This window comes from Equus przewalskii, chromosome 6 (genome assembly GCF_037783145.1).
Source record: "Equus przewalskii isolate Varuska chromosome 6, EquPr2, whole genome shotgun sequence".
Lineage (NCBI taxonomy): Eukaryota > Metazoa > Chordata > Mammalia > Perissodactyla > Equidae > Equus > Equus przewalskii.
The window spans coordinates 17353610-17369439 of record NC_091836.1 but is presented as its reverse complement, the minus strand read 5'-3'; the positions used below and the strand labels follow the sequence as shown (position 1 = coordinate 17369439).

General features: G+C 38.1%; 1 protein-coding gene across 4 annotated transcripts in view; it reads right to left on the bottom strand.

The window, feature by feature from the left end:
- Positions 1 to 330: 330 nt before the first annotated feature.
- The window catches only part of ELMOD1 (ELMO domain containing 1), a 63478-nt gene continuing 47978 nt past the window's right edge, over positions 331 to 15830 (bottom strand). For 2 of the 4 annotated variants that reach the window (XM_008540938.2, XM_008540940.2), the window contains exons 9-12: positions 15680 to 15703; positions 12186 to 12236; positions 10647 to 10780; positions 331 to 1744 (exon numbers count right to left, since the gene is read on the bottom strand). In XM_008540938.2, the coding sequence (XP_008539160.2) occupies positions 1572 to 1744; positions 10647 to 10780; positions 12186 to 12236; positions 15680 to 15703 (382 nt within the window). In that variant the 3' untranslated portion in view covers positions 331 to 1571. The remainder of the gene's footprint in view (positions 1745 to 10646; positions 10781 to 12185; positions 12237 to 15679; positions 15704 to 15830) is intronic. The other 2 variants (XM_070623061.1, XM_008540941.2) reach the window with 1 other exon arrangement.

The following is a 15830-nucleotide window of genomic DNA, read 5'->3' as shown; positions in this document are numbered from 1 at the left end:
CTTCCCTTCCCCATTCTAAGAAATGGACAAGGAAACCACAGGCAACTTAATGTTTCCTTGATCAGCTGCCTATCAGTAGACAAACCATGCTTCACAGGAAGGTGCAAAGAAAAGCCGGATCTTACTCTTTCATTAAAGCACCACCAGGCCTCAAGATTAGTTAAATAAAAGAAGTCCCTGAGACATGACACACTAATTTACACCTGGTTACTCTGAATGATCACATGACTTCTATTTGGCGCCAGGTCTGTGACATTTTACTCACTCACATATTTGCATATTCAGAAGCTGTATGAGCATAAAACTATTAAAAATGAAATCCACTATACATTACAGTAGAATGACATGTAATTTATTCATATAACCGACAGTTAGGCAGTACTGAAAATTCATTTAAATAAGCAAGTGATTACACAAATGTCTAATAATACTAAAATTGATAGTCAGAAGGTATAAAATACCATGGGTATGAAATGCCATGGTAAGTACTATTCAACAGACTACAATCATAATTCCAAACTAAATCATGGTTTTTAAAATGATTTTTAGCAGTTTTGGAATGGTTTGATTTTTTCCCCCCTTCCAAGCAATATACTTCTTCTACTGATGTAAGACAAGGTCATTATTTTCAAGAAATATTGCAGAACAACATAGCTCGGGTTTCTCTCTTGTAATGCATTTTCTTGCAAACTGTTTTTTAATATTGCCTCTTGACATAGAAAACAAACCAGTCAGCACTCGGTTCCCTAAGCTTGGATTCTTGGATCAGAACAGCGCCAGGGTGTAACTCTGAGTTCAACAAAAGGCCGGCAGTGAAAAACCTTTTGCAGCTTTTGAAATATGCATACTTCTTTTCTGAGGCTCCAAGCATCACAAACATATGTAGGGATCCAAGCCAATGAAATTATGGGAATAAAATAATTTGATAGCCAGATGACTATGACAGAATTGCGACTGGGTGTAAGTTACGATATAATTCCGCGGTACTTCAAACAAAAACAGCACCTACCTAAAATTGCTTCTTGTAAGCCTTGGTAGATTTTCATGAAGCACAGCTATGTTTGCAGGAATGGTTTGGCTTATCATGTGTCTGTCTGTCTGTATTATTTTAAAGTCATACTTTATTAGAATGAGGTCCAAGCATGAACCCAGCTTGAAAAGCTAGCAGCAGTAGTCATGAAACATATCAATAAATTAAAAGGCTTTCACAGAATAAGACTCAGCTAAATCTCTGACATACAAAACACAGCTAGAGAAATACAATTCTTCAATGCTGAATTATGAGGGGGAGGAAAACAATCTAAAAAAATAGAAAACTCTCTCCATACCTGGGTGTCAAGGCAAGATGTAACACTGCATAATGCCACAATATGAGCAGTCACTGGATGACAGATTCTCCAGAAACAGTGGTATCGGGGGATCTGGTAATTATGACCAAGAGATGAAAATACTGTACCAAAAGGCATGCATACAATTACTGTGCATTCAGTGTGTGAGCTGGGATCTAAGCAGAGAACTAACACGACAATGAGGCAGTGTTCCGGGGCATCCATTAAAACCAGCGTGGGTGACTACATGTTGATTAAACCTTCCGAGGCAGCAAAGTGTGGGCACAATGCCATGTCTGGGTTCTGCAGCTGTTTTATGATCCTCTTGCGGAATTTCTCCCGCACACGATTAAATTCCATTATGTCCATGGGGTCCTCTTCAATCCAAAACTTATGAAACTCGTGCATCAAATAGCCTGTTAGAGATAAGACAGTGATAAGAGCCCTGGAGAAAAAAAAAAGTCCTTAATCACATTCAAAATCAGCCTGAATGCTGGAAGAGATGTCAGACCAAATAACAGCAACCACAGAGCTCAAAGAAAAGATCAAAATACAGCAAATATTGCTGTTAAAAATTATTCTTTAAAATCGGTGCAGTAGAAGCTACCAAGATGCAAGATTTTTGCAATTGGTCTTAGAATTACTCTCACTCTTCTCAAGCAGGAAGAAAAATCAATTCTGCCATCTCTTGAATACGAATCACTTCTGGAACATACTCTGAAAGGCTGACAGTGACTACTTCATCCTTCCCCTCCTAATTAAATTAGCATAATGGTCTGATTTTCCAAAATTACTCCACTCAGCCTTTTTTTCCTTGATATTCGATTTGAGTAAAGTTTTAAATTACCCTGACAAATCAAACAAATGCATTCTGACAACCTATTATGAGACAATAAAAAATGTAAATCAACTCTGAACAACACAGACTGGTCATTTAACTACATGAAATTGTTAATAAGCCTTCCTTGCTCTGAAACATAATTTCATATTCAAATACTTCTGTGTCTCAAAAAAATGATCCAGATTGGGAAAATTTGGGGAATAAACATGAAGTATTTGATATGAGAACCTATTCATTGTATTCTGTTTTCCCATTGTGCCCCCTCCCTCCACCACATTTAGAATTGAAATGTGAATAGCTTTTTAAAAAGAGAATAAAAGACATTTGTGTATAGTAAATCAATTGCAAGCTCAAATGTCCCCATATATATTAGAAAAAAGTATTTAAGGAAATAATCCTAGTTAAAAAAAAGAAAACCAAACATTAAACTGGCTTTTCTTTGTCTTAACATTGGAAGGCAATAGAAAATAGTTGGGAGTAAGGAGTTTGGAGCCAGAAACCTGATTTGAATCCTAGCTCTTTCAGCTTCATGGGGAAGGAGTGAGCAGCAGAGATAGTAGGAGGCATAGGAAGAGAATTTTGGAACAAACGTACTCAATTCTAATAGTAAAAAAAAAATCAACAGCTTTTGTTTGTCTGGTAACTGGCTGCTTATGGGAAAACCTTCAGCATAGCTCCATAAAACAGATTTTTAAAAATCTTTATTCATCTCTCGCTACAATACAAAATTAGAAGTGACCTTCCCTCCCACTCCCAACACACTGCCAGAGGCTGGTCCACTTCCACAAACTCACCTCCAATTACTCATCTCATTACATTGTTAAGTATGCTTGTACATCTTTAAGTATTTGGTCTCTCTACAACTACAGGAGGAAGGGTAGTAAGGAAAGAGGGAATTTATTTTACTTTTTTGGGGGTGGTTGATGGTTCCATTTCTTTTAGGACTGGACTGTCTTTGGACCCTCCACACACAGTAACTGATGTGACTGCTTTTAACAACTCTGACGGGGACACACACCAACCCTCACCCGAACAGCTTCTGGGCTACACAAGCCAGGGCTCACTACCGCTGTCATGGAACCTGACGACCTCAGAGAAGCCCCAGACCAGAGCATCAGCGACCCCAGGAGCCATCCCATCTGTCTCTGCTCTATTCTGTACTTGGATTCCCCAAGGTGGCATCCAGCCTTGAACTCTTCTGGTAAACAACACTGACATTAGCCTGTTCCAAGATGAAGAACCTGATTCTTAAAAGGTTCTTCATCACACGGGGCCAAAATATGTTGCCCTGTATTTCTCGGAACAAATTCAATCCTTCTCCAACTCAAATATTTGAAGTGCCCTTCATGCACTGGGTGTCTCTCTTTTCCAAGTTAAGCATCCCTATTTCTCTTCACCATTTCTTGCATGCCATAACTTGGAGCTGTTTATCATCCTGGTCATTTCAGTGAAACGCTAACAGAAACTTGTTTCCTCTACTCTCAGTATCTTATTCAACCCAAAGAATTCAACCATCTATCCATCTAGTGACTGGGCAAACTCCTAAGGTACCCAAAGAATGGTATGGGGAACTCTCTAAAAACACAGACCCTTCCAGATTCAACCAGATATCGCAGTCAGTAAGAGGAACCTTACATCACTAAGTTTGTGATGGCCTTTAGTCTAGACGATGGTCTCTAGGAGATGCTCTCTTTTTAAGTTCCCTTGGCTTCTTTCTAAATATTGTAATTTTTATGGTTCTAAATGAAATCTATGATCATTTATAAATTCTTCTTCCCTTGCTGTATAAAATACACACATAATTTTCCTGACTTGGCCTCTGAGCTTAAATAAACACAACTGAGCTGTTCATATCTAGAGTCAAGTTTCCTATTCTATGAATTAAAATAATCCATGATGAATGAAAAGCATCTCATTAGTATCTCATGAACGACAAAGTCTTTACTCCTATTGACAGTAATAAATAGGAACTGTAAAAAAACAATCTTTCAATGAAGAATTCATTTTTCCACAATGTAGATAAAAATATTCACTCTTCTACAACGTGCAGGTATATTGGCAACTCACTCCAAAGGTGATCGAGTATAGCAGAATTTTAGGAGAATGCAGATCCATTTGGTTTCCCCATTTTTCTACCTTACACGCAATTATAGAAAAACATTTTGAAAGGTTTAAAAGACAGGCTAGGATAAGAGTAGAGGTGGGGGTGGTTCATCTTCTCAATCATTCTCAGGATCCTTCCTCTTAAGGCTATAGCAGTCAAGCTGTAAAGACTTGAGACTCTCTTTCTTTATCCCATCAGGAAAATAGAGACTGCATAATGTGATTTTAATCAAAATGCAGAAATAGTTGCTTGGCTTCCAGGGTGCATATTATAATTATAAAACTCCACTCATTTATGTAACATTACAGAGTGTTCAAAAATCCATTTGGTCAATTGGTCAATTGGCCCACCTACCAATTAACAATATGCAACAGATACAAAAGAAGGTAGAGTTCCTATGCTCCTCAATTCTTGGTCTCTCAGTGACAGGGACCCAGGTAGATGATTTCAGATGATGATTTCTTAGCTAAGGAAGCCAATAAAATGGCATGGAAAGTAGAGGAAGGAAACAGTGGCCAGGCTATTGCTTACAATCTCTTATTTAATTCTTATAACAGCTTTGTGGAGTAGGTAATGCAGATATATCTTCATTTTACAGTCGAGAACAGTGGGCTTAGAAAAGATACTTGAATGGTGTACAGTTGCACAATTACAGCTTGAAGCTGGAAGCCAGGACCTGAAATCAGCTGACTTCCCACCGTACTAGCAGTCTTTTCCAGTGTAGTCTCTTCCTCAGGCTCTTCCTACTGAATAGTTCCTTCTTTTGAAGGTCAAAGTAAAGATAATTCTTTCTCCTCTTCTGGCCATTGTGCTTTCCTTCTGCTCACTACACCTAACCTTACTTCATTTCAATGGAGCTGTATGTTGAGTGGAGCTTTAAATTGAATGCAATTTTTGTAGCATACTGCCTTGGCAGTGCAGTGTTCACTGAATAATACTGTGAAGTCAGAATGATGTGGCTATTATATTCTTATATTCTTTCACCTAGATGAAATACCTGCTTTGAATACTAATTTGGCTTTCCAGTCCAAGCCTGCAGCATATTTGCTGTTGCTTGAATGTGTCTTGGTTTTGCTTCATTGCATTCAGTTAGTAGACAGTAGAGACATATGCAAGGACACAGGTAATTGCAAGAATATTACAGAGGAGAAGCGAGGAACTGATCATGTCCGATGGAGGAACAAGGAATTCAGAGCACAGTTTGCTTCCTCTAGAGAGGGCTGAGACCCTCTGCCTACACCCCAATCCATAGTGGGATTGCTGCTGTGTCTAAAACCTGGTGAGAGCCTTGAGAAAGAAATAATCCTATTGCATGCTTTCTCACCAGGGCTAGGGTTCTCTTGGAAGCATATCAATTCAGGCCAAGGCTAAATTTTTCCAGAGAAACTAGACTCCTTTTCTCTGGCAAAGGACATCATCCAATATTTTAGCCTCCCATCCATCATCCATCCATCCATCCATCCATCCATCCAACAAATAGTTACTGAGCACCTTCTCTGTACCAGGCTCTGTGCTGAGTATACAGCAGGGGACAAAACAAACATTCCTGTCCTTAAACGTCAATTCCTATGATTCTAACTTTGATTCTCTCTTGCAAGAGCTCCCCCACTGCGTGGCCCTGCATTCTCCTCATGCTGAAGAATCCCAAATCTGCCCTTGCAATTCTTCAGACCACCAGAATTTTACATTAGAATGCCCACTATTCATCTCCTTGTGGGTTTCTTTAAAAGAACTCACTCCTAGCATGCTTAAAACTAAACTCATTCTATTTTCCCTCAAAACTGCTTCCCTGGCTTCCCTAAGGAGCATGGTATATATATAGAAATAGGGTAAGTACAAGGGGCAGGAGACAGAGCAAGGGGTTTTATTTATCTACATGCTTATGTTCTTGCAAATGGCTGACGAAGCTCTTCAAGATATGCACCCCCATCCCCACCCCTGCTTTTCCTACTGTCATCTCTAGTCACCCCTCTTCTCAGACCCTCTGCTCTGTTCCTTGAATTCACCATGCTCTGCGTCTTGTGCCTTTGCCCACGCCACTCCCTCCCTCTGTCTAGACCACTCGCCCACGGCTGCTCTATTTCCCTCTATTCACCCTTTAGGTCTCGTGGAAAAGGGCATTTGCTTGGGAAGTTTTCTCCAACTCCCAGACCGAGTGAGCTATGCCAGTCATAGGCCTTTTCCATTTTTAAAAACAATATCTTTATTCCTCAATCACAATTCCTCAATTCTTCCCGCCACATTCTCATTATTTGTTCAGATGTCTGCCTTCCTCAGCACAGAACCTAATCTGTAGTAAAACTTCAACAATATTTGTCAGAAATGGTCAGAGTTGTTAAAAGAGTAAATATAATCATCTAGTTGTCAAAGTAGGAGCAGTAATCACATATTGAAGGGACTTTCATTTTCCATTAATAAGTCATAAGGTGTATATATTTTAAAATTTGCTTTTTATTTTTACCTAATTTATACACACACATAATTTAGAGACAAAGAGTTTAACAAGGCTTGTTACAAAAAGCAAACAAAAACCCAGCAGCAACCCCTGCCCTAATTCTGCTTCCCTGAAGCAACATTTCAACTCTTTCAGCTGAAGCTTTTGATTATTGACCTGCATAGCTCTAACTAACAGACTTTCCATTGCTTGCTTGTTTTCACTTCCCTCTATAGAAGATGAAGATTTGGCTCCCTTTCACTCATTCCAATCACATTATCACATATTTTCTAAAAATTTTCTTTATCTACTTTTATTAACTGCCCTCTTTTTATTTGCTTAGTTTCTACTTATTTAATTTAACTCTAAACTATTCTCTAAGTATGCCAACGTGTTCAACATGGTAGATATTCCATCAATGTCACATTCTTCAAATAGTCTCTCCCAGAGCACTCTGACCTGCTAAAATCTGGGTTTATTTCTCTTGGCCTATTGCATAGATATCATCTTGGGCTTTCCCTTCACCTTCATCCTGAAGATTCTCTTCTCTTCTCTCCTGTAATAGATTTCCTGCTTTCTGGACTCCATTTATTCCTTTTAGGATTACTCTCTTATTTTGTGGAAATGCATCCTTTAGGAACCTTCCTGATAAAGGTACAAGGAGGTTAAACATTTAAGACCTTGCATTTAAGTCTTTATTCTATTCCCACACTTAACAGGTAAATTAGACTGAGTAGAGAATTCTAAATTGGAAATCATATTCCCTTAGATTTAAAAAACATTCTCTTAAATTTTTGAAGGCATTATTCTACTGTCTTCTTTTTGCTGCTGAGAAGTTCAATGTCATCTTAACTCCCAAATCTTTATGTGAAAGCTTTGGACGTTTTTAGAATCATCTCTTTCCTGTGTCATAAAATTTCATGATGATGTAGACCTTGGTGTGAATCTATTTTAATCTATTATGCTGGTGCTTACTAGTTTAAATATGAAAACTCATTCTTCAGTTCTGAATATTTTTCTTGATTTATTTCTTTGATTCTCTCCCCTTAGTTTCACTGTTCTTTTTCTGGTACTCCTATTATTCAGATATAAGATGACTTTCTAGATTGGTCCTTTAATTTCTCAACCTTTATTTTCTATTTTTCATCTATACTTTTTGTTCTACTTTCTGGGAGAGTTTTCAGCTTTATCTTCTAATCTGTCTTAGAGATTTCTTTTCTGTTATCTGATTTTTAATTTCTAAGAGCACTCTTCTGTTCTCTGAATGCTCTTTCGATGGCACCTTGCTCTCGTTTCATAGTTGCATTTCTTTTGTCTTTGGAGATATTAATGACACATATTTTTAAAGTCTTCTTCTCCCTGCATAGTTTCTATTTCCTCTTCTAGTGACTTTATTTCTGCTTGTTTTAGACTCTTGCTTGAGGCTTTCATGCTTTAGGCTTTTCTTACTGTTCTTGTTATCTAGTGCTGCTTAAGAAGTTATTCTAAAATCCAGTGGCTTAAAACAACTATTTTAATATACTCATGAATTCAGTGGGTTAGGAATTCAGAAAGGGCATTGGGTGGATGGTTCACAATGTCTGGGGTCTCAACTGGGAAGACCTGAAGTTTGGGGTGACTTGACAGCTGCTGGCAGGAATCATTTGGAGGCATCTTCACTCACATGTTTGATGGTAGATACTGGCTGTTGGGTCCTCATCTAAAGCTGTCAGTCAGGTCACCTACATATGGCTGCTGCATGTGTCCTGGACTTCCTCACAACACGGAGACATCAGATCCCTTACATGTGGCTCATGCTTCCAAAGGCAGCTCAGTCCCAGAGAACCAGGCAAAAGCCTTTTCTGATCTAGCCTTGGAAGTCACGTAGTGTCAATTCTGCTATACGCTATTGGTCAACTAACCAGCCAGCCCGGATTCAAGCAGTGAGAGGGACAAATAAACCTTACCTCTCAGTGGGAGGAGTGTCAAAAAATTTGAGGACATGTGTTTAACCATCACACTCAGACATCTGATAATCCTTGGTTGTCTCTGAATATTTTCACAGTTGAACTGAACAGCCAGTTGGACTAAGAGCTGATTGAAAGCTCTGAGCATTTAGACAGGGCTTGTTTACTGGGAGCATGACTATAGAGTGATATGGCTGGGCTGTTTCACTGGGGAGCTCCAGAGGTCAACATCTTGAGCTCTTTTCTCTTGGGCTGCTCAGATTCCCCAGAGAAGAGAAGGCCCTGTCAATCTCTTGACTGGCTGCCAAAGTGACAGGAACTGGGTGGGAGAAGGAGTCTGGGCGTCTCAGCTTTCACAACACTTTCGGTATGGTTTGCTGTTAACTGTACCTGATACTCATCAGACTAGAGATCCTTTATTTGTCTCTCCCTGGAGAATAATCCACCAGCTTCTGCTGGGGAAGGGGAAAGGGAGGAGGTTTGGGTCTCTAAGAGCTTCTCATCATACTTTCAAGCAACCTTGCTGTTTTTGGTCCTACCTTCACCCCTATTTCCAGAGATACCTAATGCTGCCAATTCTTGAACCTTCTGGGGAGTCCTATGGAATAAATTAAGTTGCTTCTTAACTTTCCACACTACCTGTTTGGGATTTGCTCTCTCAGGACTACTAAATCAGTTACTACCTAATCTGTTTCTCTGCTTTCAAAATAAGGTTTTTCTTGCCTTGTTTCTGATTTTTCCTGTCCTTGTGGATTTATGTTTTCTTTGAAAAATTCCTTTATATTAACTTTAATGAAGTTTCAGAAGGGAGCATAACGCATGCTCTCTTTAACCAGAAGTCCTGATTAATCAGATACAAAAGAAGACAAGACCCTAGATAATATAATCACTATTAATTTAGGAACTTAGATAAAATAAATTGCTATTAACTCGTGATGTTATCACATTTTAAAAATGAACTGGAGAACAGTACTGCCCTGTGGTGGATTTGAGGTGAAACAACTGTGTCTCAATCATACTTAGAAAGAGTGGCAGAACTGTTTAGCAAATTAACAGCAAAAAAAATCTGAAAGAAAGAGAAGGAGAAGAAAAACTGAAATTTTCTTGCTAAGAAAGCCTAGGTCCAAGGCCCTCAGGGTGGCAGGCATGGTTTAAGTGACGTTTCTCCTTTAATTTGCCTAGGTTGCTGGACAACTTGGTGGACTAGCTTTCCATTTCCTCCAAACCAGCTTGCGTCAGGCCCACAGGATCATAATGACATACAGCTGGATTTTAGGATTCTGCCTCCAGGAATGGAGACTAGCATCCCAGGGCTCTACCATACAGTCTCAGTCTTTATCTTCTGAAACCTCAGCACAGCTGCAGCCCCGAAGGATACCCCTCAGTCAAGCACAACATAAGGCTCTGGTTCAAGGCCACCAATACTTCCCTCTACTAGCACCTACTCTTAGAGGGTAGCAATGGTAGTGTTAGTAGTAAAAGTAATACCAATGACAAATCTACCACCATCAATATCACCCACTAAACCAACACCTCTTCTTTCTAATATTCACTGAGCACTAACTACGGGGCTGGCTTATAACAACTTTTGATCTATCATTTCATTCTATCTTCATAGCACCTCTATAAGGAAAGGATTCCTTTTATAGATGAGATAACTGAGGCTTAGTGAGATCTCAGGCTGTCTTGAGAGCCTGCATTCTTAAGTGCTATGCCATGCTGGGTCAAAGGGAGAGAGAGACACCCATAATGTCTTTAAATCAGACCAGAAGTGATTCATTGGCTATTATGCAAGGGCTGGGAAAGAGGAAAAATCCACCATGCCTGAAAATATAAGTGTGGGTTTTTTAATGAGAAAACCAACAAACGATCTAAACTGAAGGAAGAAGTTCAAAGGCCCCAGAGCAGCCAAATCACCGGGATCTCTCAGCTTTGATCCTGGTCGAGTGTTCTATAGAAACCTACATTGATAATTAAGCAACAGGACACTTACAGAATGTTTGTTGGAAGTGAGACAATGTTGGAGCTTCTGGGGCGATGTTGTAGAAATGAGTTTTTAGAGCTCCACTCACCAGTAGATTATATGCCAGATCAGTTATATTGATGCCCACAATTGCAAATGAGTACCTGTAAAGCATAAACCACAAAACCAGCTGTGTGTCACATATGGGAAAGAAGCATTTAAAAATATGATAATCTGATTATTAAATTACTATTAAATTATTAGAATGGCAGGTTACCCTTCCCTCTCGATCAAAACCCTGAATTTTGTAATTTACCAGAAAATTCGAGTAATATGTACCAAGAGAATTGAGAGTTCATATGCTTTGACTTGGTAATTCTATTCCCAAATATATGAGAGAAAAAAATCAGAAAGTGACAAAGCTTTATATGCAAGGATATTCACTGCAGCATTATTTATGATGGCAATGGCATGGAAACTATTAAAATATTCTAAAAAAATGATTGGTGAAATAAATGATGGTAATCTCATGTAACATACTATAGCCAATAAAAACTATATTTCTAGAGATTATTTAAGCAGGATATAAAACATGTAGAGAATAGGCCAAGTTTTATTATATACACACAAACGTGCACAGAAAACAGGCTAAAATGAAATGCTACAAAATACTAATATTTGTGTGTTAGAGTAGTAAGATTGGGGTGATTTTTTTTTTCTATTTACTTTCCTATATTTTCTTTTTTTTTTTTAAAGATTGGCACCAGAGCTAACAACCGTTGCCAATCATTTTTTTTTTGGCTGTTTTTTCTCCCCAAATGCCCCCAGTACATAGCTGTATATTTCAGTTGTGGTTCCTTCTAGTTTTGGCATGTGGGATGCCATCTCAGCATGGCCTAATGAGCGTTGCCATGTCTGTGCCCAGGATCCAAACCAGTGAAACCCTGGGCCGCTGAAGCAGAGCGCACTTAACCACTCAGCCATGGGGCCGGCCCCTACTTTCCTATATTTTCTAAATGTTCTATGATAAATTATATAATACTCTTAAAATTAGGAAACACTTAAATAAGTATCTTAACACTCAAGGTACATTTTCTAGTCCTTTTTCTACATATCTGTCAAAAATGAAATGGAACTGAGTTCTTAAGTCCTCTCTGGTAATATAAATCCAACACATTAAAAAAAAGTTCTCTTTTCAGAAATATTTTTGGATGAAATGGGGAATTATCAAAAAAAACTTCTAAAGTAAGTTTTTATCTGATACTTGATAGAAGTTCTTAAAAGAAAATTACCAAATATACTTCTAAATGATAATTTCTGAAAATCATTTCTATATAGTTATCATTTTCTAAACCTTGTCAGTTGGTCACAGGCAATGTAGTATCATGTAATCATATAAATAAAGCCAAAAACATATAAGCAGGTCCTTTTAAAAATTCAACTGGATTGTAGATTTCCATCAGGACAAGTGGGTCTTCATCCTTGTCATCTTTCACAGTGCCCTTAGGACATCTTTGCTCTGGTTCTGGTTCAGACTGACACCCTTCATATACGAAATCCCCAACTCACCCAATTGCTTTATCCATCCTTTTCTTCTCCCAGTCTGCTTTGCTGAATTTGCTGAATGGATGAATGAACAAATAAATAAATAAGATTTAATTTCTAATTGGTACTTGTTCCCTTAATGTTTACGTTAAAACAGTTAACTAGATGCAGAGATCTGTAACTTGGTTATCAAAACTAATCAACTTCAATGTCATCTATTAAAAAGCCACAATACAATTTATATGGAGCTCAGGAATGGAATTATTTAAAGCCATGCTACTTATCCCGCATTCACTTTAGTACAGTAGTGGGAGACAGCCCTAAAGGCCAATATTAAAATACTCTTTCACACTATCAGTAATTATCAAACACAACACTTCCTCCATGAAACCTCGCCTGGCCTCTCTCTCTCCTCTAACTAGATGCTACCTCCGCTCTCATGATTTCCCATTGCACCTCATTTGGTTTATCTCAGGGTATTTATCCTACTCAGCCCTATTTGCAATGTCTGGCACACAGTAGATGCCAAGTAAACGTTTATAGATTCAGTTAGTGAAAGACAGAAAGAAAGGAAGGAAGGAGGGAGAGGAGGAAAGAAGAAAGGGAAGGAGGATATCTAGGTTTTAAAAATTCCAACAAGTGCTATGGCATTTCCTCCAGCTAAGCTAAGACAGCTAAAACATAGCAGTTCCATTTTAATCCACTTCAGAATTTGAGCTTCTGAATAAGACTGTTTGAAGAGAGCATTCTGTCACAGAAGCACTCGGAAAATACTGCCTTGCCTTCCATTACTTTGTGCACTTGTTTATCCCCCCCATTCTCACCCCCTCCATGCTGCCAATGTCTTATAGGCAGGAGCCATGCTCCACACTTCTTTGTGGCTAATTTAACTTTCATTCGTTGTTTTACACTAAAAAATGTGATTAGCATTTAAACTAAATAAAATTTTAAAACTAGAGTTGTTATGAACATTTAGTTTTCATCTAAGTAGGAAAAGAGAGAGTTCTCATAATACACTGCAAACACTACATTAAAAGATACATGTAATACACACAGCGCAAGACCACAAAAACATGATGCGAAATATATGTACTTTCTACTCAGTACATGACTCATTATAATTCAAAGTAACTGCCTTTACTTTAGTTCATGTTAAAATATGCCACCTCTTTCGTTTGTTTGTTTTTGGTGAAGAAGATTGGCCCTGAGTTAACATCTATTGCCAATCCTCCTCTTTTTGCTTGAGGAAGATTGTTTGGTGAGTTAACATCTGTGCCAACCTTCCTCTATTTTGTATGTGGGACACTGCCACAGCATGGCTTGATGACCAGTGTGTAGATCCACACCTGGGATCTGAACCCATGAACTCCGCCAAAGCAAAGTGTGTGAACTTGACCACTACACCACCAGGCCGGCCCAGTCACCTCTTTTTAAAGTGTAACTGCCAACTAACCAACCAACCAGTCAAAGAGGCATCAGGAGATTTTTATCTAAAAAGACTTATAACCAAACTAAAATGAGTTAGGTGTGAAATTTAGGAAAGTTTATGTAAATGAATTTATAAGCACCTATTTGTTTTTTTTTTTAAAGATTTTATTTTTCCTTTTTCTCCCCAAAGCCCCCCAGTACATAGTTGTATATTCTTCGTTGTGGGTCCTTCAAGTTGTGGCATGTGGGACGCCGCCTCAGCGTGGTTTGAGGAGCAGTGCCATGTCCGCGCCCAGGATTCGAACCAACGAAACACTGGGCTGCCTGCAGCGGAGCACGTGAACTTAACCACTCGGCCACGGGGCCAGCCCCTATAAGCACCTATTTTCTCTTCAACAAATCATAAATATATAGTGTCTCTGTATTTGTTAAGTGAAATCTCTATCTGCATTGGAAATATAAGAAAAGGCCAAAAGACCTCCACTCATGTGATTACTTATAGGATATCCTGGCCCAAAGAGAAGGAATCCCTCCCTTCAGGAAACACACACACACACAACAAAAAAACAAACAAAAACTTAATAGTCAAAATTTTCCTCTTAAACTTCAATCTACTTTTATCCCTCAAGTTACTTCAGGACTCAATGGATGGATGTTCACAAGAGCAATCACATATGCTTGCTGAAGAATAGACAGGAAAGAACTTTCTTTACTATATATTGGCTTCTCCGTGTTGAACCCCTGAAATATTCAGGGCCTGACAGAAACTACGTTGATATGGCAATCAGTCAACATACACTTCTTTCAGACAATGATGAAGGACAGTAGCATTTTCAAAACATTTTGATTTGTATTCAGAGACATTTACCATGAATTTGAAGTGATGAGTACTTGAACTTCATCTAGTCAATTTTATTGTAGCTTGAGGGACAAAGCCTGGTAGTTTTATCTACATGCCTACACACACACAAACACACACACACACACAAATGCTAGGCTCTCCTTAAATAAGAGCAATCACACAAACCCTGAAATACCTCCTCTCTGATAGCTCACACAGGAGATAAAACTATAAAGCCTTTTTTGGAGAACGGCTCATAGACAAAATTAACCTCCCTCCAATGGTCAATCAAAAAATATTTGAAGCTTATTGTCACTTCCCGAGGACCATGGAGGATTCCTGTCCTCTGGCTGGTGCTCCTCCAGGAAATGCCACTTGTCAGTGCACACAGACGACTCAGCCAATTTTAGAGGGATTATGTTACAGAAATATGCAATTCAGAAAATGTCGTTAATAAATAAAATAAATTTAAAAAATTAAAATTGATTTTAACCATGTAATATGTCAAGAAAGAGCTAAATGGTCTTAGTGTTTTTCAAAAAGTAAATAAAAGGTAAAGAAAATGAAAATTTAATCTTATAAAAGATTACAAATACAAATTTGGGACATATAGTATGATTTAATGAACCTTAGCCAATAGCAACTAGAATAAGTAAAATAGCAAGGTGGGAGGGGGCCCCAAAGTCAACCTGTTTCTGAATTTCAACAACAGTGTATGAAATTTTGGACTTATTTAGCAAACATGAGTGCTAACAAGGAACTTGCTATGCTGAGGAGAAAAAAGTGAGACAAAACCACGACTGCAAATAGTAGAACTCCTTATAATAAGAGTAAAGTATATATATAATAACTACTATTTATAATAATAAAATTAGAAATATATTAATAGAAGAGCAAATTTGCTCTGTGCAACAAATTTCCCAAATAAAATGTCCCTCTCTGGCGAGTAGGTGGGGTCACAGCACGCGTGATGAGGGATCAGCCTTTAGGTGAAGTGTTCAAAATGTGTCTCCAACCAGCATAGTTAAGGCTGTAGAAAGACTCTGACATTTTCTATCAGGTTGGTCTAATCTGATTTTTCCTTCACTAAAACACAGCCCAAATATAATAAAACTATATCATATAAAAAGTTGGGAAATGTTGCTTTTTGAAACTTTTTCATGAATTTATATTTATTTAAAAATTTTTACTCACACTTATTCTAAAATAAAATAAAAGTAACAAAACACAAAAGCAAAGAAAAGAATACCTTATTTCCTCTTTAGTGATATCCCTTCATGTAATCAGTTAAAGAAAAAAAAATTAGAAAGGTAAATGAAAGTGCAAGTAATTCAGAATCTAAAATTTTACGAAAAGCAAATCAAAAACCCACCTCAGCAATTCCAGACTTTCTCAGTTGG